We start from the raw sequence: 22,078 nt of genomic DNA, 5'->3' as shown, positions 1-22,078 counted from the left end.
TTCTCATCTGTTAGATGGAGGCATCAGTACCCACTCCTCTGGGTTATTGTGGAGATAAAATCAGGTCTTGCTTGTAAAACCCTTGTCAAGATGGCTGACACATTGTATGAGGAAAATGAAAGTATCTGAAGAACCAAAGAAATTAAATGTGGAAGGCATCCCCCTTTCCTCAAGTCAGAGATGGAGCAGCCTGCCAAGTTCCCGAGACCCAGGGTTTCCTGATGCGCAGGAAACCTTGCAGGGTGTGGTGAGGCTGTACCCCAGTTCACCAGTGCCCCCTCCGCCCATTCATTATTACAGCTGAGCAGTTAAGAAATCCCTATTTCTCGTTGCGGAAACTTTGCAGAGGAAAGGCAGCACCTGAGGGGCCAGGTTGCCAAACTGACCTTCTGAGCTTTGTTGGCAGAGTCAGCATGTCCTGGGAGAAGCTTTTGCAGAAGGGGTGATGGAGTTATGCCGATCTAGCCTTTCCCTTGTGATGAAAGCCACAGGCCCCTCTTCCTCCTGCAAACTCTGGAGGTCTCACCTGCTGCCTCGGCCCTGGGGAGAAGGGGAACCGCCTAGAGGCTATGCAGGATTTCTGGGTCTCCCCACACCCCTCCTCCTTAGCAGGGCATCTGGTCATCGCCTCGGACACCAAATGGGGCCCCATGGGGCCGTTTTACCACAGAACTAGTCGTCCCCGGGCATAACTGCCCCCCACAGCTACATAAAGTGACGCTCCATTGGAGAACGCGGCATAACAGACTCTGCGCTCACTTCTCCTGGCCTCTGAGGACGGCCAGGGAGCCCTGGATGGTGCAGGGCTCCAAATGAACACTCTAGCACTCACACACTTGTGTGGTTTGAAGCAACTTCCTCAGCCTTGCTGAGCCTGCATTTACTCAGCTGCCCCATGGTCGTAACAACAACGCCAAAATCACAAGCTAATTTAAAGATTAAATAAGGGCTTCCCTGATGGCGCAGTGGTTAAGAATCCACCTGCCAGTGCAGGGGACATGGGTTCAAGCCCTGATCTGGGAAGATCCCACATGCCGCGGAGCAGCTAAGCCTGTGCACCACAACTACTGAGCCTGCGCTCTAGAGCCCACGAGCCACAACTACTGAAGCCCACACACTCTGGGGTCCATGCTCTGCAGCAAAAGAAACCACTGCAATGAGAAGCCCACGCACCGCAATGAAGAGTAGCCCCTGCTCGCTGCAACTGGAGAAAGTCCGCGCACAGTAACGAAGACCCAACACAGCCCAATAAATAAATAAATAAAATTATTCTTTAAGAAAAGATTAAATGAAAGAACTCTGTGACTACTGGTCAGGGCAAAGGTTTTCAACAATTTATTTGTTTGTTCCACGTGACAAGGGAGCCAGTCAAACGCGGTCATCATGGCAAGGTCCACCTTCTAACATTTTCCCGGGCCACTGCCAGCCCCTGCCTGGAACTGTTCCCACTGTGCTTTCTCTCCAGCAAGCCCGCTCCCACCTCCAGGCAACTCAGCTTTTCCTCTGGATGCCAATATTTGAAGAAATAACTTCGCTAATAAAATTAAGATAAAAGTCAATTCTCCTCTACATGGCTTTCAGCCCCCTCCGTGATGCAACCCAGTGGTGCCTCACCCTTCACTCCGCGCATGCGCCATCGCGCCGTCCTTCCAAACCCAGGATGACTTGCACGTGCCCTGCTGTCTTACACCCACACCTTTGCACATGCCCTTCCCTCTGTCTTGAATTCCTCCTCCACTCTTTTGTCCCTCTGACATATTCTGAAGGATCTGAGCTCTAGGAAGACCCCACCACTCTATGCGCCTCTAGTGCAACCTCTAGAGGGTGTCCTTGTGTATCACCCTGTACTGCAATCATTCATCTACGCATCTGTCTTCCGTGCTTCCATGCGAGCTCCTGGAGGGGCTGTGTCTTCTACATCTCTGTATCTCCGTATTCTACTCCAGAGTAAATGTTCAATGAGAGAGTGAATGCCATTTCCTTCTTGGTTCAGCACAATTTTCTGGGTCAGAAGGAAAGTCATTTTCTAGTCCACCTCTACTCTGACATCTCAAACCAGCTGACCTCTCCTCAAGTCCCAGGTACAGTGTTCCCCTCATTCATCTCTTTCCTGGGCATCCAGCATAAGTCAACTCCCCATCCACCAGCAATGAGATTTTATATGTACCCACATTTGCATTTAACTATATTTGCATTTATCTTCTTTGTGGGCAAACACAGAGCAGAGGGTGTTAATTTCAGCAGGTGCCCTCCAAGGGTAAGTATGTGGTCTGTGGCTATAGAGTAGAATCAGAGAGATTGGCCAGCCAAGGCTTGAAACCACAATTTCCTATCATTTTGTTAAGACAAATGAAAGAAATGCCCCAGAGATGAGCTCCATCACAATCTGAGGACAGTAAGGGTAACAGTAAATAATAATTCTGGAGCCCTAATAATATACCAATCAACCCTAGAATAATGCTAACACTTACTGAATGTTTTCTATGTGCTGAGCAGAATACTAAGACGTTTACATGGACTAAGGACTCAACATTCATACCTGTATAAAGGATCTACCACTTATAGTTGTGCAACCCAGAGTAATGGCATTGCTTGTTTTTGCCTCCATTTCCTCAGGGGTAAAATGGGGATAGTCAGGGTACCTGCATCATAATGATTAAATGAGTTATTATACATAAATATTTAGTATGCCTCCCAAAAATGTGACCCCACCCTACCCCCAAAGTTAATCTGAACCTGAGGTTATTAGTCCTAACCACTGGGGTCTATCACTTCAGCGCTGCAGTGTGGCTCAGGCTGTCAAAGGGAGGAGAACTAAAACCAACAGGTGGGGGGAACAGGAGGCAGCTATCAACTCATTATAATTATGTTTTTCTAATAAAGCCTTTAAAATGACAAATGCACGCAACAGGGAGGAGATATGGGGATATATGTATATGTATAGCTGATTCACTTTGTTATAAAGCAGAAACTAACACACCATTGTAACGCAATTAAACTCCAATAAAGATGTTAAAAATAAAATAAAATAAAATGATAAATGGAGCAATCTGACTTCTCTACCTTTGAGAAACTATCACTCATGAGTATAAGTAGGCATATATGAAAACATGCATGGAAGCCATGTTTGCAATCATGAAAACTGGAGTAATCTCTATGTCCATCCATTTAGGAATGGTTAAATAGACTGTGGCAGATCCAACCTATAAATTACTAAGGAATACCGGCAAGCAATGATATGACTTTATACCTGTCAACAGTATGGTTGAGGCACTGTTCTAAGTGCTTACGTAAATTAACTCATTTAATCCTCACAAGAACTGTATGGGTATAGGTATGCTATAGTCCCAGTTAACAAAGGGGGAAACTGGAGACTAGGGGAGTTTAATAATTTAGATCATGCAAATAGCAAGTGACAAAGCTGTGAACTGAAGCCAGGCAGTCTGGCTCCAGAGTTCATCCTCTTAACAATTGCACTAATCTATTGTTGAGTGGGAAAAAAAAAAGTAAGGGGCAGAAAGACACATAAGACACATGGTATTCATGTAAAATGCACATATACTACTATATTGTTTCTAAATATGTACATAATGGCAAGAAAATGATCTACCAAAAAAAATCACACCAAATTATAACACTGGTTGCCTGTGCAAAGGCAACATGGATTTAGGAACAAGGATTGGGAGGGATGACCAGGAAGAATATCACCCTGATCTAAAGTGTCTTAAATTTTTAAAAGATAATGCATTCCAGTATTGTGGAATAATCAGAAACTTATAAAAATAGCCAGAAGAAACCAGATGCTTCAGGATTAAATCACCTCCCAAATACTAAAACAGTTGAAGATATATACCTTAGATTGCCACTCTTAAGGTATTCTATAGCAGGGATCCAAACATCAGTGAGTGACTGGTCGTCACCTTAGGTAAGTAAACTCAACATGCTCCAAATTACTCATCAAATTCCAGATTTTATCTTCAAACTTCTCACCTCTCTTGTCTCCCCTAGGTCCATGAAAAACATTGCTTACATTTACCTAAATGTCACTATAATTCCTTTAATTCTGTCCATTTTTCCAACTCTATCTTCTTTGCCCCCTACTAAGAACTTTATTCTTCTGTAGCCTTTTAATCCTTTGAAGATGGCTCTTCAGCAAGCCCTAAGTCTTTTGTTCTCCATGCTAGTCGTGGTGCTGGTGAGAATGAGAAGCAGTAGTGTTGGTGGTGGCAGTGGTGGTAAGAAGAGAATGAATTGTGGTAACAGTAGTGGTGGTAATGATGGTAGTGGAGGTGCTGGTGGTGATGACAGTGGTAGTAGTGCTAAAGGTGGTAGATGTGATCGTGGTGGTGGCAGTGGAGGTGGTGACAGTGGGGATGATGAAGGTGATAGAGGTGGCAGAGATGGTAGTGATGGTGAGAATTAGTGGAGATGGCAGTGGTAGTGCTTATAATTGTGCTGGTGTTCATGGTAGTGGTGAAGGTGATAGAAGTGATAGAGCTGGTGGAGGTGGTAGTGGTGATGGTGAGAATGAGCAGAGGTTGCAGTGGTAGTAGTGGGGTAATGACGATGCTGTTGTAGCAGATGATAACATATAGTATTTGGCATTTGATGTAGTATTGAAAGGAATGGCAATGTAGACATGGTGGCAGTGGGGCTGGAGATCATGAAAATAGGGGTGTTGAACTGAAACTAGGCACATTGCAAAAAGCAACTCTAGATGTAGGGCTGATTACCTGTCTACTAAGACCAAAGCCCCTCCCCCATTTCTGCTGCTGCTGCCTTTGGCCAGGATAAGCAGAGGGAAGGGTACATGAGCCAGAATGAGAGGAGCAAATAGGATGATACTTCCCAAGCAGGGTGGTCTCTAGGACTTTCCTCACCCCTCCCCAGCCGCAGCAGTTTGTTCTGGATCTCAGCTTCCCATGTCTATTCCATTTTGTGTTTGTCCATGATGGCAATTTCCTGTGTGCTTCTGAGAGAAAAAGAATGGGAAGAGAATAAGGTAAGTCTGCCAAGGTAGGCCTTTAGAGTCTCTCTTAACCCACCCTGGGCAAACCTTGGCCAGACCTGTGAAAGCCTGGTCCTGCTAGTTGTCATTTCCCATGTGGAGAAGTCAACAAGAAGGAGTGCGAGGCCATGTTCCAGTGGTGGTGGCCAGGCCCTGCTAGCCACACCTGTCCAACACCCCCACAGACACTGAGCCCTGCAGAGGGGCACTCGGACTGTTCTGCCACAGATAGCAAGGTGAGCAATTAGGCTTGGAAATCAGAAACAATATATTTTAAAGAAAAACAAATCACTGTGCCTGTAGCAGCCTGTCCAAACAGAGCAACCACAACAGCCATGGCATCTCTGGAACTCACTGGCATTGCTGAGACTCATTCCAGCAAAGACAACAATTAAGTTGGACTTGAACCAGGTTAATTCCATCTGAAGCAACTTAATTGTCTCACATTTGATTCATTGGGGGTTTAGGCATAAGGAACAGCAATTCATGTCACCCTGCTCTCGCCTCTTTCTGGTGCCTTCCTCTGGATTTAATTGGGTTTCCAAGATCTGATACTTCTGAGCAAGGCTTGGGATGAAGTGTGGCATCAATATCTCTTGTCTGTAGCCAAGTTTTAAGTGGTGATGATAATGGTGTTGATGGTAGTGGTGCCACTAAGGGCTCCCAACCAGAGCTGGATGACCTACTCACCAGGACAAACTCATCTTCCAATGAATAATAACATCCTCCTAGGGCCACAAATTCCAAGCATCTCCTAAAATTATTACTCTTTCTTTTTATTCTTCCTCTTATTCTCTCAAAAGTCTGATTATCTGTTCCTTATTAGGTACAATCACCTTGGTTATGATGTTTCCCCTTATTTTGTTTAACCCACCTTTACAGGGCACCACTACATGACAGACACTGGGGTAAGTACTGGAGGTTCAGTGATCAGTAAGTTTCAGTTCTACCCTCAAGGAGTTCTTAGTCCAGCAAAGGAGACAGACATTAACACATAATGTAAACACAATATGGAAAGTGATTTTTAAAATAATAATAATAAGCTCAGAATATTTTAGGGGTTCAGAAAGGGGGCACATAGCGTTAGAAGAGGCTTCATGGAATGGGTAATATCTGACTTGGCTAAGAATCTCTTTTCCAACCAACCCAAAGCAAGGATGACTTGGGGTCCCAAAGCCTGGACATCCCCTGCTGAAGGGAGCCACAATAGTCCCCCCATTCTATCATGGAAGCTTAATAAGTCTGCTTGAGTTCCAGCTTCTAAGGGTCCTTATTATCTGGGTTCCTTGGAGATCTCGGCCTGGAAGGGGATCTGTGTATATGTGTTTTGTCCCTGTTTAGAGTAATATGTGACAACTGGACAACTCTCAGAAAATATTAGCTGATGCTGATGTTGATACAAAATTGTATCACACAGGATGGCAGAGTCTGAAAAGCTTGGGCTTTGGAGTCAGACAGACCTGCCTATAATCCTGGCTCAGTTACTTTTGAGTGTGTGACCTTGGGCACATTATGTTTTACATTATGTGTTAATGTCTGTCTCCCTTGCTGGACTAAAAACTCCTTGAGAGTAGGACTGAAACTTACTCATCATTGACCCTCCCGTACTTAGCCCAGTGTCTGTCATGTAGTGGAGCTCCTCAGACTTCACTTTAGTCATCTGTAGAATGTGGATAATAGTCCCCGGGGTGTGGTGAGGTTTAAATTAAGAAACACTAGAGTATTCAGCATAGCGTTTGTCACACAGTATGTGCTCAACAAACAGTAGTTGCTATGATTGGAAATAATAGTGTTAAGTACTGAATGAGTGACTCAGAGAAGAACATGGGAGAGAACTGGACAAAGGGACAGGCTAGTCAGACCTCCAATCCAACATGGACCATAGGGAAGGCAAACCCACTGGAGAAAATCTGTCCCTGAAAGATTTCCCGTGTTCACTTTTCCACTCTCATCCCCTCAGTGACACCTGACATTTCACTGTAAGAGCTTCAACCTTTCTACTATAATTCTGACCCTAATAAACTGCGTGCCCCCGATGAAGACCCACTTTGAATTACTATCGAATGTCTACACTCTGATTTAAATGAATTGTACAATCTTTCCTTGAATTCAGCATTTAATCAAACACCTACCATTTTCCAATAGCTTTTCCAAATAGTAGATCTTGTTTAATCCCCACAACACCCTCAAAACATAGGCAAATCAAACCCATTTTCACACAAGGACATAGGCTCAGAAAGGTTCAGTCACAATACGTGTGGCCCCACAGCTAGCGAGTGATAAAACCGGTCTGCTGCCAAGACAGCCCCTCCTGAGTCTGCATCTCCCTCAGGTCCAGGGATCTGCTTCAGCAGGGAGAGAGGTGGACCTGCCCTCACACTTCTGACCCTTCCTCCTGCCCTTAACTGAACATGGGGGCAGGACTCCTACAGCACAGTCTGTATAACCCAGGAGGACGTTTGGAACCCCCCAAATGGAGATAGCAGGGTCCATGTTATAATCTAGGGTTTCCAAAACCTTAATAAGTCACAGACCTCCTTCATAGATTTTCCCATATCCATGCATCATCTGTATTATTAATACTTTTCTCTAGGTCAAGTCACTGTTTACTTAGCCAAATTTATTTGAAAAGGTGTATGACCGTATAGCACTTTCTTTTTCCTCATCCTAAGCAATAATATCCATAAAAGTCATAAATCGGAGGTGTTTGTTCTAATACACATTAAAAGTAGCACATAGCTATAAACAGTTCTGGAAAATATATCAAATGTTATGATAATATCACCTTCGCATTCTATTCAAGGCATGAAGAGATGATTAAAATAAAATTTTACTTTGACAATCTATCCAAATTAGCAAATGAGTGAAAATGTTAAGCTCATTAAGATCTTTTTGAAAGTCAGAAGTAACATTTGAATAGTATTTTCTTCACTCTCTTTGCAAATTATCACCCAGTTATATATTTACACCTGTGTAATAAATATTTTCTACCTCTTTCCACAGTCTTAAAATATAAACAGTTCATTGTTTTTTTTAAAAGGGAGGGATGGGGGGGAAAGTGTCTCTTCTCTTTTGCTCTTCCTTCACAAGTGCTCAAACGAGCGGTTTATATTCCCAGATTGCATTTTCTAATCCTTTCTCCCAATTAAAAATGTTCATTCTCATATTTCCTGGAGGAAGATAATTCCAAGTGGAATGTAGCATTGACTGCAGGGACATTGAAATTCAGAAACTGGAGATATATGTCTAGCTGTGAATGAAAGAATCCCCTATAGATTTATATAAAATACTAGGTATTATATAAAGATCTAAAGAAAAAAATTTTAATTTAAAAAAATAAAAGTGCACAGGGAACTCTACTCAATACTCTGTAATGACCTATATGGGAAAAGAATCTTAAAAAAAGAGTGGATATATGCATATGTATAACAGATTCACTTTGCTGTACACCTGAAAATAACACAGCATTGTAAATCAACTATACTCCAATAAAAAATTTTTTTATTTTTTTTTAAATTTAAAAATAAAAATGTTCATTCATTGTCCAGGGTTGGAATTTGGTTTTCTCATATGCTAACCCAATAATTGTGAGGTTGGTATTATTTTATACCTTGTTTTAAGGTAAGGTCAAGTGACTTGCCCCAAATTCCAAGACTAGTAAGGAAAGAACTCAGGATCCAAACACACAGTCTAGCACAAACTTCAATATTTTCCCAACAGGAAAAAAAGTAGTGCATAGCTATTAAAATAAGGAGGGTATGTGATTCACCAGTAGCAAACACACCTCACTTTATATAACTCTTCTGTAGTCTATATAAGATACAGTGGGGATTATGAGGAGTAAATTGTCCTAATGAATCATAGAGAGCAGTTAAATACATGAATAATTTAATCAGATATTAACAATTAGTAGGTTAATATGTAGTAATCATGTTGATAATGAAATCACATCAATAATTCAAAAGCCTGTTCTGACATCCACTTTAAAACTTCTTTTTTTTTAAATTTATTTATTTTATTTATTTTTGGTTGCATTGGGTCTTCATTGCTGCGCACAGGCTTTCTCTAGTTGCGGTGAGCGGGGGCTACTCTTTGTTGCGGTGAGTGGGCTTCTCATTGCGGTGGCTTCACTTGTTGCAGAGCACGGGTTCTAGGTGCACAGGCTCAGTAGTTGTGGCGCACGGGCTCTAGAGTGCAGGCCCAGTAATTGTGGCTCACGGGCCCAGCCGCTCCGCGGCATGTGGGATCTTCCCCAACCAGGGATTGAACCCGTGTTCCCTGCATTGACAGGCGGATTCTTAACCACTGCACCACCAGGGAAGCCCTAAAACTTCTAAAAATATAATCTGAATTCTCTCCGTCTTTGTGGGCCAAACAGGCCTTATAATTTCCTGGAGTTGCCAGAATTAGATCAGAGAACCCAGACTTGGGTAGGGAGAGAAAGACATTCTGACCAGACTCAAACCAGAATTGTTATAAATCCTGAAACAATCCTTCAGTTCCTTCTCTCTCTCCTTCCCTCCATTCTCTACTTCATTCTTTCTTTTTTTTCTTCTCTTTTCAATAAACACTGACTCAGGGCCTGATGTGTCCATGGGCTCCAGGTTTACTAAGAGCTACAGTGCCATCCCTACCCTCCAGGAGCAAACAATCTTGTTGGGGAGGTGAAAATAGGATGAAGAATTAATACCCTCCCCACCCAGGCTAAAACAACTACTATCCAGGCCACTGACAATTCCAGGAGTGGGCAGATGGGGAGCAGTTCATTCATTCACCCGTCCATTCTACATGCATTCGCTGTGGGCTGTGCCAGTCATTGTGCTGAATGCTTGAGGTACAGGACAGTGAACAAGACCTGACACCCCCTCCAAGGAGACCTCAGTCTAGTGGGAGACAGGATGACCGTCTTGCAAGTGAAGTGCTCTCTCCATCAGACTAGGGTGCCGGGGAAGTTTTCCCGGAGGGGTGATGTCTGACAGAGTGTTGAAAGGAAAATAAAAGTTTGACAAATGGAGGAAAGGGGGCATTCACAGATGCAGGGGAAAGCACAGGAAAAAACACAAAGGCATTAAACACAGCCTGGCTCAGCAGGGGAGGAGGTCATTGAGTTTGTCTGGAGCAAAATGCCTCTCTAGGGCAATAGTCAGAGGTGGGCAGAAACTGACCCACAAAAGGCCCTTTGAACTAAGAAATCTGGGCTTCATCCTGATGTGGGGACACTGAAGATTTTTAGCAGAAGAATGACATACTAGGGCAAGTCCACTGCCATGGCTAGAGACACAGGTCATGATGAATGATGTGGGTCAGTTCCACAGACAATACAGTTGTTGTGGACACCAAGGGCTGGCTGACAAGTGAGGGTCGAGAGCAATCCCAGGGCCAGGGAGGAGTGCCCACAATCCTCTCTGCCTTCCCAGGAGAGAGGGAACAGGTTCTCCAAGAAAGAGTCGGGCATGAGGAGAGGAGACAGACACATGCACACATACACGGACTTATGTACACACATCACATGCATAAACACACATAGACATACACATATGTACACACATCCCATGTATACACATACACATACATGTGAAGGCAGTGCCAGAGCCAAAGCCTAAATCTGGAGAAACCTATCTACAGTTTTCACTGTTTCCCAATCCTAACTCAAAACTTACCTCTTTCAAGAAAAATTTTCCAACCACTTCTTTTCTCCACATCCCCTTGCCCCTCGGGCACTCAGCTCCCATTACACTCAAGCATCTTGAGTGACTTCTTTTCCAAATGCCCAACTAAACTGTGTACTCCTTCTCTGCCCCTTCTGCAAACCCTCTCACACACAAATGAAAAGTTGTTGCTTCCAACCACACATTCCCAAGGGAATGGTGGCCCAAAAGTCTGTGAAGAGAAGATGGCATTGAAGGAAACAAGATGAAAACACCTGGAGGAAAACAATGGTATTGTGGAGTTAGACAGAGTCTAGGGGAACTGAGGCACTAGATCCTGCACAAGGAGAGTCAGGGGAGACGAGAAATAAAGGTTGAGGGGGGTGTCCTCACGTAACAAAAACTTTCTCCTCCACTACTGTGCAGCCATCCTGCATATAAAGTCCCAGCCAGCAGTCCATCAGGGAGACAACCAAGACCCAAAAAAATTCAGTAATGAGGTCTCGAGGGCACAGAGGTTCCAGCACAGCTGGAAGGTCTAAGTGGTAAGACTCAGAATGGGCAGTGGAGCACAGAGACTAAAACTAGTGGTTAAGAGACCATGGAGGGACAAGGGGGTATGTCCATGATGACTAAGTCATATGGAAAATCAGCACCCAAACCTGAGAACTTATATGAAAGAGAAGGATAAATGAAAAGAAAAAAGAGCAAGATAAAATACTCACCAAAACTTTAACACCAGTTGTATTTGAATACTGGAATCATAGGTGACTGTTTTTCTTTGCTTTGTTTTTCAAATTATTTGTAGTGAGGCTACTTTTTTTTTTTCTTTGCATTTTACAGCAGAATGACTCACTAGAGGGTAGTAAGGCCAGTTCCACCACCAGGGGATTCACTGCCAAGGATAGTTCAGGAGCCAATTAATCCCTCCTCTAAGACTCAAACGGATAGATATTAATTGCAGGAGGATCTAAAGCAACACAGGCTGTCCACATGCCCTTCTTAATTCCGTGCAATTATACCCACCCTGGGTAATGATAAGCTGCAAAGGTTACTCATAATACAGGCCAACTTTCCTCACCCTGCCCTCCTGCTGTACTCCACCCTCTTCCTCCACAGTCAGCTCAGGTGGGGAAAGGCTCTTGGGCAGGGAAGTTCCCAAAATGCCTCTGATTTGAGCCTGAGGCTGGCACCCAGGGAGATATGAGAGTTTCTATGCTCTTTTCCAAGAGACCCATGATTCTTGTCATTCCATCTAGGTTTTTCCCTGTCACTGCCTCTGACGCCCCTCATCTTTCCCTCCTCTCTGTCCAGAGAGGGGCTCTGGGAATGGAGCGTGGGGGCGCAGGGGGGGGGGGCAAAAGGAAACCAGGACAGGAGTAAGTCAGATTGACCTTATGGGTGAAGAAACAGAGGTCTGGGGGGACAGTACCTTGCCCAAACTCACAGGTCATTGGCAACTGGTCCAAGTTTAGAGCACAGGTCCTCCCTGACCCCTCGGAAAAGATTCTGATCCCTACCCTTCAGAACAGATCAGAAACTGGCAAACCTCACAGCTCTCCTGGAGCTGCTTCAGGCCCAGCCAAAAAGCTACCACTGGACCACAGGTGGTCAAGATCTCTGGAATTCATGATCCAAGGCATATTCTGAAAAATAAGAAACAAGAAACAGTGGGAGAATCAGGTGCCTTGGATGGAAGATGGGGGATGGCAAGGGAGAGCAGTTTGCCATGGCCAATTTAGATAAACTACTTTCCATGGAAAAATAAATCAAGTTATATATGCCCTGGGATCACCTCCTTGGCTGATAAACAAATATTTATCAAATATTCAGGCTGAGGCCCAGTCCTGAGTTAGATGGGGATTTGGAGGTTTAGGAGGATCCCATCTTGCCTGGATGGTGCTCGTAGCCCAGAAGGAAAGGCCCTGGGAACCTACATAGATGTGAACAATGGTTCATAGTCTCTCACCTTGGGATTCTCTGAGCACATGGATGGAACCAAACAAAGAAGTCACTAGAGACCCACCAACCAAACTGTGATCATTTCCACTCTTTAGGCAGTGGGAAAATTTGCCCCAAGTCATCCACCTAATTTCAACAGGTTCAGCTATGAAATAAAGAGTATGGTTGGAAGAATGAGTAAAAATTAAGAGTAACCAGCAAGTCTGAAGAACAAGGTTTACTGGCCAATTCAGAGACTGGATCCAGATTCTGATATTCAGTAGTAAATCCTATGAATAATTTGTGGGTAAGAGAGAAGTCACACACAAAGCCCACTGCAACCCAGGCAATTCCTGAAAGTAGCACATAGGTACCAAATAGGATTCAAAACGAAAGTGAAGAGAGCACTTACCTTGCCTTGCTTTTCATTAACCCCCAGGAACGAAGTGCATTGGCGCAGTCACCTAAAGCAGCACACACCTGAAAAACTGCAGTTAAAGCTTTAGGCCAAAGAGCCTACAAGGCTATGGATTTGAAATGCTTTTGCTTTTTCCTCTGTGTCATGTTGACTTCCAGATTCTTTTTGACTTGGGATTCTGCTAAAACAACCTGGATTATCCACCCACAGATATCAGTGGAGAGGGTGGTCAAGGAGCCAGCATTCTTGGACCTCCAACTACCACCATGCACAAAAGTTCTGAGAAGGATCAAGTGTCATTGCCTATCTCAGAGCAGGGCCGGGGCCCACAAATGCTGCTCACTGCTCCTCCCTGCTAATAAAGTTTATGTGTGAGCCGAGGAAGTAGGCCCTGAGCCCTCAGGCTACAAAGCAGCTGCCCACCTGTGAAAGGACCTCATGACATCAGTAGTTAACTTCCAGGCCCAGAGGCTAAAATGCCCAGGCCCAGCAGCTTCCTTGAGCATGTCTACTCAGCTCTGAAATACTTTTACTGTCGTTTTAACGACTCTCTGGTCTCACTGCCAACACCTGGAGGTACTTTTGTCAGGAGAAAGCAGAAACTCCCAACCTGGATCTGCAGTAGGAGTACTGAGCTGGGAGGCCAGAGACCCAGGTTCTAGTCTTGGCCCTGCTGTGTGGCCTTGGGAAGTAGGTTAACCTCTCTGGACTTTGGGTTTGTCATCTACCTCCACAAATGACAGAAGCTGATTGGATGATCTCTACTGTCCTCCCAGCTCCTGCCGTCCACCAATGCATACACGTGTCCCTGAGGAGCTGGAAGCGCCATTGCTGAGAGCAACCTCTGTCCCCTGCCTCCCAGAGGGCACAAACCTGAGCCTGACTGGGGGAGTTATCCCTTAATTCTGCCCATATTGATCCAAAAAGAAGAGGTATGTAACGCTTGGAAAGAACACAAGATTTAGAATCAAAAGAACTGAGGAGTCCAAATCCTGGCTTTGGGAATTTGAGCAATTGCGTTGGCCTCTGTGAGCTGCTTCCTCACCTGGGAAATGAAAATAACATATCCCCAAGCACACAGGACCGTTGTGAGAAATAAACAAGACATGTAAATGACAGTGGTCTATAAACCCGCGTCTGTCCAGACAGGAAGTCCCTAGGAGCACAGCTCACCCCGCAAGCAGCTGTAAGCTCTTCGGGAATGCGGAACAACTCAACTGTGGTCCTCCTCCTCCCTGCAAGGATGAGCTCCAGGAGCACACAAAAGAGACTCATCTCAAGAGTCAACATGTCCTGAGAAGGCCCCAGGGAGCTATAAACTCTTTAAACCGTAAGATGCAGACTAAAGAACTAAAGGGGACCCTGGTCTCAAGGTTTGTCTGTTGTAACTTGATAAAGGGGACAAGGCTGCTGGTTGTGTCATTAGCAGGCTGTAACAGTACAATCATTCCTTAAGGCCTTGGAAAGGGAAATTGGCGAGAAAGATGGAACCGGTGGTTGGGATGAACCCAGGGAAGCTTCCTGGAGAAGGAATTCCAGCAGCTGGGAGTCACCGTAGAGCTGTCCTTCTCCCAGACCTCTAAGTACCAATCAGAGACTGCTGACCCAGGAGAGCTGGAGAGAGAAGGCAAATGGCAGCCCAGGGGGTGCCCGGGGCTCTGAGACACCCCCTGGGCCGCGACTCTAAGAGAAAACTTTTCCCATTGAATATAAATGACACCAAGGGCTTGCAAGCTCTATACCTGCCCTGCCAATGCTCACAAACCCCTGCCCTGTGTCCATTTTATTCTTTACAAACCATCCATTGCCCTTTTTCCCTCAGTTAGGTATGTTGTCAGTACTCAGTCATGAGAATGCATGTGTGAAACTTTAGGTACTTAAAGACTGTGATGAACGGGTTTCTATCAGACTGGGGGCTCCCCCAGCTCAAGAGCTGTGATCTCCCCTCACACTGGGGATTGCCTGGGGACAGGGACCAGGTCCTACCTCCTACAGGGCTGTTAGTCAATGGGTCTCAAGAATTCCCTTCAATTCTCCATCAAGATTTACTGCATACCTACTAATGCCAAGTTGTGAAAGATTTGCTTTGTGGGCCCTCCCCTCTAAGGATACAGGTATAGGCAGGAACTATGACCTAATTTGTGAGGCTGCTGAACTCCAACGAGCTAGCAAGCACACATGCAAGTTTAAGAATCTAAAGGCTAAAAGTCTTAGAAATCTGACATGCCAAGGCTTGCAAAACTCCAAATACCTAAGTGTCATAATTCTAAAGACTTTCATCATTTCCTCATTGATATGATAATACGTGATCATCAACCACTGTTCACACAGATATCCCCCTACTTCTGGACGAGAGGGATAAAATGGAGAACGAGGTTCACATACTCACACCTCAGGCAAGGCTAACTCAGAGCCACAAGATCGAGCACTGCTGTCAATACCATGTTGCATCAGCCTCTTCTATATGTTAACAAAGTAGATGCACTAGCTAGAAGATTTTCCTTATTAAATGTCATATAGGGTGGCAGAGGTAGGCATGGAGTACCCCTCCCCCAAATCTACCAGGGAGATCCATATACAGCTCTGAAAACTCTCCTCCATAATCCTTAGCAAACTTCCCAGTACACTGGTGTTGGCTGGATTAATGAATAAAGCATTAGGATATTAAGTCTGATAGAAAGAAAGAATATATCATATCTTTCTTCTAAGAACATGAGTCCTCCAAACCAATATGGGCAATTTCAAGATTATTAGCTCTTCAGAGTCACCTGCCCTTGAGGTTCCCAAACTTTGGCATTTCATAGAGAAGTAACACATCTCCCTCAAAAAAAATGTGATAACCAAATTATATGATAGCCAAATTCTCATTTTGACAAGTAGGGACATGAAAGAAACAACTACAACATCTTGTCAGCATCACTTTTAAAAGAAATGAAGTTTTAACACACACCAAAAAAAGGTAGGAGGGCTGTGACTTCAGAATTAGACTTTCTTTCTCATGAACACTCTGCTGACATCCTTTTACTTACATTTTCCTAAGGACTAGGGTACACACAGTAATGGGCCAACATTAGTGTGGGATTAGTGTGGGAACCATGGTCCACATCTTCTCCACTTCTCCAGTGAACCCAGCTAAATAAAACTGTTCTTTGTTATACCCATGACAATCATCTAGTTGGAGCCTGTTTCCCTCCAAAATCTGCATGGTGCCTCAGCTTCAAGTTGAAACATGCTGGCTTCTCCCTCCTGGCTATTCTCTCAGAAGGGGAGCACCTGGGTTCCTCCTGGGTTCACCTTGGTTCATGCTGTCCAAACTAAAACTAGTTCCACAAGTGTCTGAAGGCCACAGTCTAATCAGATCATTTGGATCATTAAAACTCCACCATAATTAACCATCAATTTATTATTATTTATTATTATGTATGTCACTTCAATACATAGCTGGGTGGAACTAACTTCAAATGTAGTATCTGAAACAATAGCAGTTGAGTTCCAGTGATGAAAGAAGAGGGCAAAATGCTGCTTTTCAAGAAATGCAACTCAAGACTACAATGAGATATCATCTCACACCGGTCAGAATGGCCATCATCAAAAAATCTAGAAACAATAAATGCTGGAGAGGGTGTGGAGAAAAGGGAACACTCTTGCACTGTTGGTGGGAATGTAAATTGATACAGCCACTATGGAGAACAGTATGGAGGTTCCTTAAAAAACTAAAAATAGAATTACCATACGACCCAGCAATCCCACTACTGGGCATATACCCTGAGAAAACCATAATTCAAAAAGAGTCATGTACCAAAATGTTCATTGCAGCTCTATTTACAATAACCAGGACATGGAAGCAACCTAAGTGTCCATGAACAGATGAATGGATAAAGAAGATGTGGCACATATATACAATGGAATATTACTCAGCCATAAAAAGAAACGAAATGGAGGTATTTGTAGTGAGGTGGATTGAGTTAGAGTCTGTCATACAGAGTGAAGTAAGTCAGAAAGGGAAAAACAAATACCGTATGCTAACACATATATATGGAATCTAAGAAGAAAAAAAAAAGGTCATGAAGAACCTAGGGGTAAGACAGGAGTAAAGACACAGACCTACTAGAGAATGGACTTGAGGATATGGGGAGGGGGAAGGGTAAGCTGTGACAAAGTGAGAGAGTGGCATGGACATACATACACTACCAAACGTAAAATAGATAGCTAGTGGGAAGCAGCCGCATAGCACAGGGAGATCAACTCGGTGGTTTGTGACCACCTAGAAGGGTGGGATAGGGAGGGTGGGAGGGAGGGAGATGCAAGAGGGAAGAGATATGGGAACATATGTATATGTATAACTGATGCACTTTGTTATAAAGCAGAAACTAACACACCATTGTAAAGCAATTATATTCCAATAAATATGTTTTTTTAAAAATGCTGCTCTTCATACACAGAGTTGAAGCTACTGGTCCAGGGTCAACCAGGAATTTTTGAGTTATTTTCCTAGATAAGAGCTTGCCTCAAGCCATCTGTGGACTCCCTCGTGGCTTTGGTGAAACAGGTATTACCATTCCATTACTATTTGATAGACAAGGTAACTGAGCATCAGAAACTTTGTTCATTCAACAGTCAGCAAATGCTTACTAAGTGCCTCCTGTGTACAGGCACTGGGTAAGGTGCTATGACTTTTCCCAAGGTGACACAGGTGACACAGCTAGCAAGTAGCATAGGGACCACCCAAACCCAGTCACCTAATCTCAAGTCCATTCCATTCCAAGGCTGCCTCTTAGGCTGAGGTCAGTGTTACGGCACAAGACAACAGGAACCCAGAGCCAAAGGGCCATGGTGGGAAGGACCACATGGTTGATCTCTTTAGCTTGTTCCTCTGCAAAGAAAGTCAGTAGTGAAGATCAGTATTTTGGGACATTCACTGTCTTCAGGAATAAATCAAAGTAGGTACCAGTGTCCAATTATTTATGGCACTGTCCATGGTGTACAACCCAGAACTGGGTGCTGGGGGCTCACACACTCTCTTGGGAGCAACAGGAACGTCCCAGTGAAGCACACATGTATTCCTGGGGGAGAAAATTTTCGCAAAGGAGAAACAGGATCTCTCTAAAATTCTGAGAAGTTCCAGAACTCTACTCAATACTCTTTAAAGGCCTATATGGGAAAAGAATCTAAAAAAAGAGGCGATATATGTATTTGTATAATAGAGTCACTTTGCTGTACACCTGAAACTAACACAACATTGTAAATCAACTATACTCCAATAAAAAATTTTTTTAATAAATAAATAAAATCCTAAGAAGTTCCAAGCAATAGGATCAGAAGCCAAACAGTGGGATTTGAAAAGTCCTACTCCTTGGACCAAAGACTAAGATCTCCAGTGTGACTCTCTTAGGCTGCCTGAAGAGTTTGAGACCTATTCCTCAAGCACAGCCCTCTGGTTATGGCATGCACCCCATGCCATTGGTTTTGGAAACAATGTCTGCCGTCCACTCTGGCTGGCCGTCCCTGCTGGCCAGCCTGCCTCACAGTTGCATCAGAGAAGGGGCCAGTTACACACGAGGCTTCCCATCTCAAGAATGCCAAAATCTTCATGAATGGGTCACCCTGTGACTGCAATCACAGGGAGGTGGGGTGACAGCCATAGATCACATAACTGAGGCCAAACATGAGAGGCTGGTCCAGATCAATAGATGAGTCAGGACTCAAGAGTATAAAACCTCAGGAGCTCCAGTGCAGCTCACATAGCCAGCATCTCCTCTCCTCACTCACTCTTCCTGGTGCTTTGGGTAAGTGTGGGTTCTACTGGCTCTCATCTTCCCAGCTGGCCTTGCTCAGGTCTGCATGGGCTATGTGGACCAGGGGACAGGTAGGCAAGGCCTCTTTCCCCTTTGGGACCTACAGGACCTCTGCCTTTCCAACTGCATTCATGTTTAGAGGGGCTTCAGACAGGAAAGAGAGCTGAGCTGCTTCAGTGCAGATGGTGTTTCTGATCTTCTGGCCAGAATGTAAATGCCACAAAAACAAGACTATCTCCTGTCTCTCTGGCACCCTTGTAAGGGACATGCCCTGTGCCCAGCACAGAGGTGCATTCTGCAGAGATTATCCCAGGCAGCCTGTGAATGGGCTGGATGGGACTTGTGAACCTGTAAGGAGGAGAGGCTGAATGTATTCTCAGAGAACAGGAAGAATGATTCAGAGAATGCTGCAGATGGGGAAGATTTTAGGAGCCATAGGAACCCAATGCCTGTTTTACACAAGATGTTCTGAGAGGGAAATGACTTGTGAGGTGCTGGGACACAGTTTTCTGCTAGTTAGGGTTCCCTCAACCAAGCTTGGGTGTAAGCAAAGCTGATATCTTCTGGTCAGAGATGCTGGTCCAAAGGACCATGGGGGTCCTTCGTCTGTTTCCAGACAGGACCATGGGGGAGACTGCCTTTTCTGATAACTGGCCAGAGATCATGGCTGAGGTCAGTGGAACAGACCAAGAGTTTGAACTAATTCTCTTTTGCAAGGAATGGGGTACAACAGCCCTCTGACATTCAGACAAACCTCCCTCTGTTGTGCCAGGGATAGATAAAATCCCCCACCCTAGGTGGAGGTTTGTGGTAATTTTCTATTTGCACTCAGAGACTCAGTGTTGGGATCAGAGGAGAACTGAGAAGTGAAATACTCAAACCATCTCATCTTACAGGAAGTGAGGAAACAGGCAACGTGTGGGTTATTCGCCCCAAGATCACACAGCAGAGGGCAGAAGCAGAGCTGGGAGAGAAAGAGAAATGGGCACCGCTAAGTGGGCTGTTTAAAACTTGGTAAAGACTTTCGCAGGGGAAACACAACTTTTTTCTAAAAGCACTAATCCTAGCAGTCCCAGCTGAGCACTCTTCCCGATCCAGTCAGAGAGAGCATCAAGCCTGGCCCAGGCAGCGCTGCTCAGAGGACGACGGGCGTTGCCGTAGATGCAGCTGCCTCTGCCGCAACATCTTCTTGCAGCTGGTCCAGTGATGCTCTCTGCTTTCCTTCCAGGGTTCCGTTCCTCCTTAAACCAAACATGTCTCACCAGACAAAGCAGCCCACCCCCCAACCCCCAGTGGGCTCCGGGAAAACCTCCGGCGGCGGCGGCAGCTCCGGCGGCGGCGGCAGCTCCGGCGGCGGCGGCAGCTCCGGCGGTGGCGGCTCCGGTGGTTCCGACGGCGGCTCCGGTGGAAAAGTCAAGCACTCCGGGAGCGGTGGCAGCTCCGGCGGCGGCGGCAGCTCCGGCGGCGGCGGCTCCGGTGGTTCCGACGGCGGCTCCGGTGGAAAAGTCAAGCACTCCGGGAGCGGTGGCAGCTCCGGCGGCGGCGGCAGCTCCGGCGGCGGCGGCTCCGGTGGTTCCGATGGCGGCTCCGGTGGAAAAGTCAAGCACTCCGGGAGCGGTGGCAGCTCCGGCGGCGGCTCCAGCGGCGGCGGGGGCTCCTCCGGGAGCGACGGCTCTGGAGACTGCGGAGGAGGTTCCAGTGGGAAGAACTCCAGTGGCGGCGGCTCCTCGGGGGGCGGCTCCGGGGATGGCCAGGGCTTCCCGGTCTGCCATCAGACCCAGCAGAAGCAGACGCCTACCTGGCCAAGCAAATAAGACCCCCTGGACGCCACGGAGACGAAGGAGCTGGAGGTGTTCTCCGTGGGCGCCGATGGGCTTAGCGCTCTCATGATATTGCACTGAGGTTTCTCAATCCTTCACGTCTTCATCTACCCAGAAGAAGCCATTGAGCTCTGGGGCTGCATCTTGTTCTGCAGTTTTCCCTCCTTGGTTTCTGTGCAACTACCCCCCAACCCCAGTGCCTCCTCAGTCAATAAATTTGCAATTCATGAGAATTTCTGCGTTTCCAGACGTTTTTGTGGCTTCCAAGTTCGTTCATTCCATTCCATTCCATTCCTCTCTTTTCCTCCATCCACTCATCCACAGGGACATTTATTAAACAAATATATTTATTCTATTGGCGGAGAGTGGGTGGATAGGTGGGAGTCAGCAGGGGAGGGAGGAATGGCTGGCAACCAAGGACCAAAAATATAAATTCTCTGATTTATGGCTTAAAATCGTGAGGTGATCCCAAAACACAAAGATCCTGGGAGGAGACTTCAATAAGCAGCCCCCGGTGGGTTGGGTAGCCACCTTGGGTCTACTCCTTGAGCTCAGTGCTTTTTTAAGACAGGGCTGCCTTGCACCTAAGGCAACTAGAGAAAGAAGAACAAACAAAACCCAAAGTTATTGGAAGGAAAGAAATCATAAAGATCATAGCAGAAATAAATGAAACTTTTAAAAAAATAGAAAAGATCAATGAAACTAAAAAGCTGCTTCTTTGAAAAGATAAACAAAATTGATAAACCTTTAACCAGACTCACCAAGAAAAAAAGAGAGAGGGCCCAAATCAATAAAATCAGAAATGAAAAAGGAGAAGTTACAACTGACACCACAGAAATACAAAGGGTCATAAGAGACTACTACAAGCAACTATATACCAATAAAATGGACAACCTAAAGGAAATGGACAAATTCTTTAAAAAGTACAATCTCCCAAGACTGAACCAGGAAGAAATAGAAAATATCAACAGACCAGTCACCAGTACTGAAATTGAATCAGCAATTTAAAAACTCCCAACAAACAAAAGTCCAGGACCAGATGGCTTCACAGGTGGATCGAAGAGTTAACACCTATCCTTCTGAAACTGTTCCAAAAAATTGCAGAGGAAGGAACACTTCTGAACTCATTCTATGGGGCCACCATCAGCCTAATACCAAAACCAAAGATTTCACCAAAAAAAAGAAAATTACAGGTCAGTATCACTGATGAACATAGATACAAAAATCCTCAACAAAATACTAGCAAACTGACTCCAACAATACATTAAAAGGACCATACACCATGATCAAGTGGGATTTATTCCAGGGATGCAAGTTTTTGTTTTTTGGTTTTTGGTTTTTTTTATTTATTTATGTCTGTGTCGGGTCTTCGTTTCTGTGCAAGGGCTTTCTCTAGTTGTGGCAAGCGGGGGCCACTCTTCATCGCAGTGTGCGGGCCTCTCACTGTC

General features: G+C 45.1%; 1 protein-coding gene across 2 annotated transcripts; it reads left to right on the top strand.

Annotated features, from left to right (window-relative positions):
* Positions 1-18,718: 18,718 nt before the first annotated feature.
* On the top strand, positions 18,719-20,863 carry LORICRIN (loricrin cornified envelope precursor protein). 2 transcript variants are annotated; one of them, XM_082450333.1, is made up of 2 exons: positions 18,719-18,801; positions 20,039-20,863. In XM_082450333.1, exon 2 carries the CDS (start codon positions 20,064-20,066, stop codon positions 20,622-20,624), a length of 561 nt encoding a protein of 186 aa, XP_082306459.1. In that variant the 5' UTR covers positions 18,719-18,801; positions 20,039-20,063; the 3' UTR covers positions 20,625-20,863. The 2 variants fall into 2 exon arrangements, with proteins under 2 accessions (XP_082306459.1, XP_082306460.1); XM_082450334.1 differs by lacking the exon at positions 18,719-18,801 and adding an exon at positions 19,702-19,824.
* The last annotated feature ends 1,215 nt before the right edge of the window (positions 20,864-22,078 follow it).

The sequence above is a fragment of the Balaenoptera physalus genome, assembly GCF_965194825.1.
Source record: "Balaenoptera physalus genome assembly, chromosome: 1".
NCBI lineage: Eukaryota > Metazoa > Chordata > Mammalia > Artiodactyla > Balaenopteridae > Balaenoptera > Balaenoptera physalus.
This window is presented reverse-complemented; position numbering and strand designations above follow the sequence as displayed.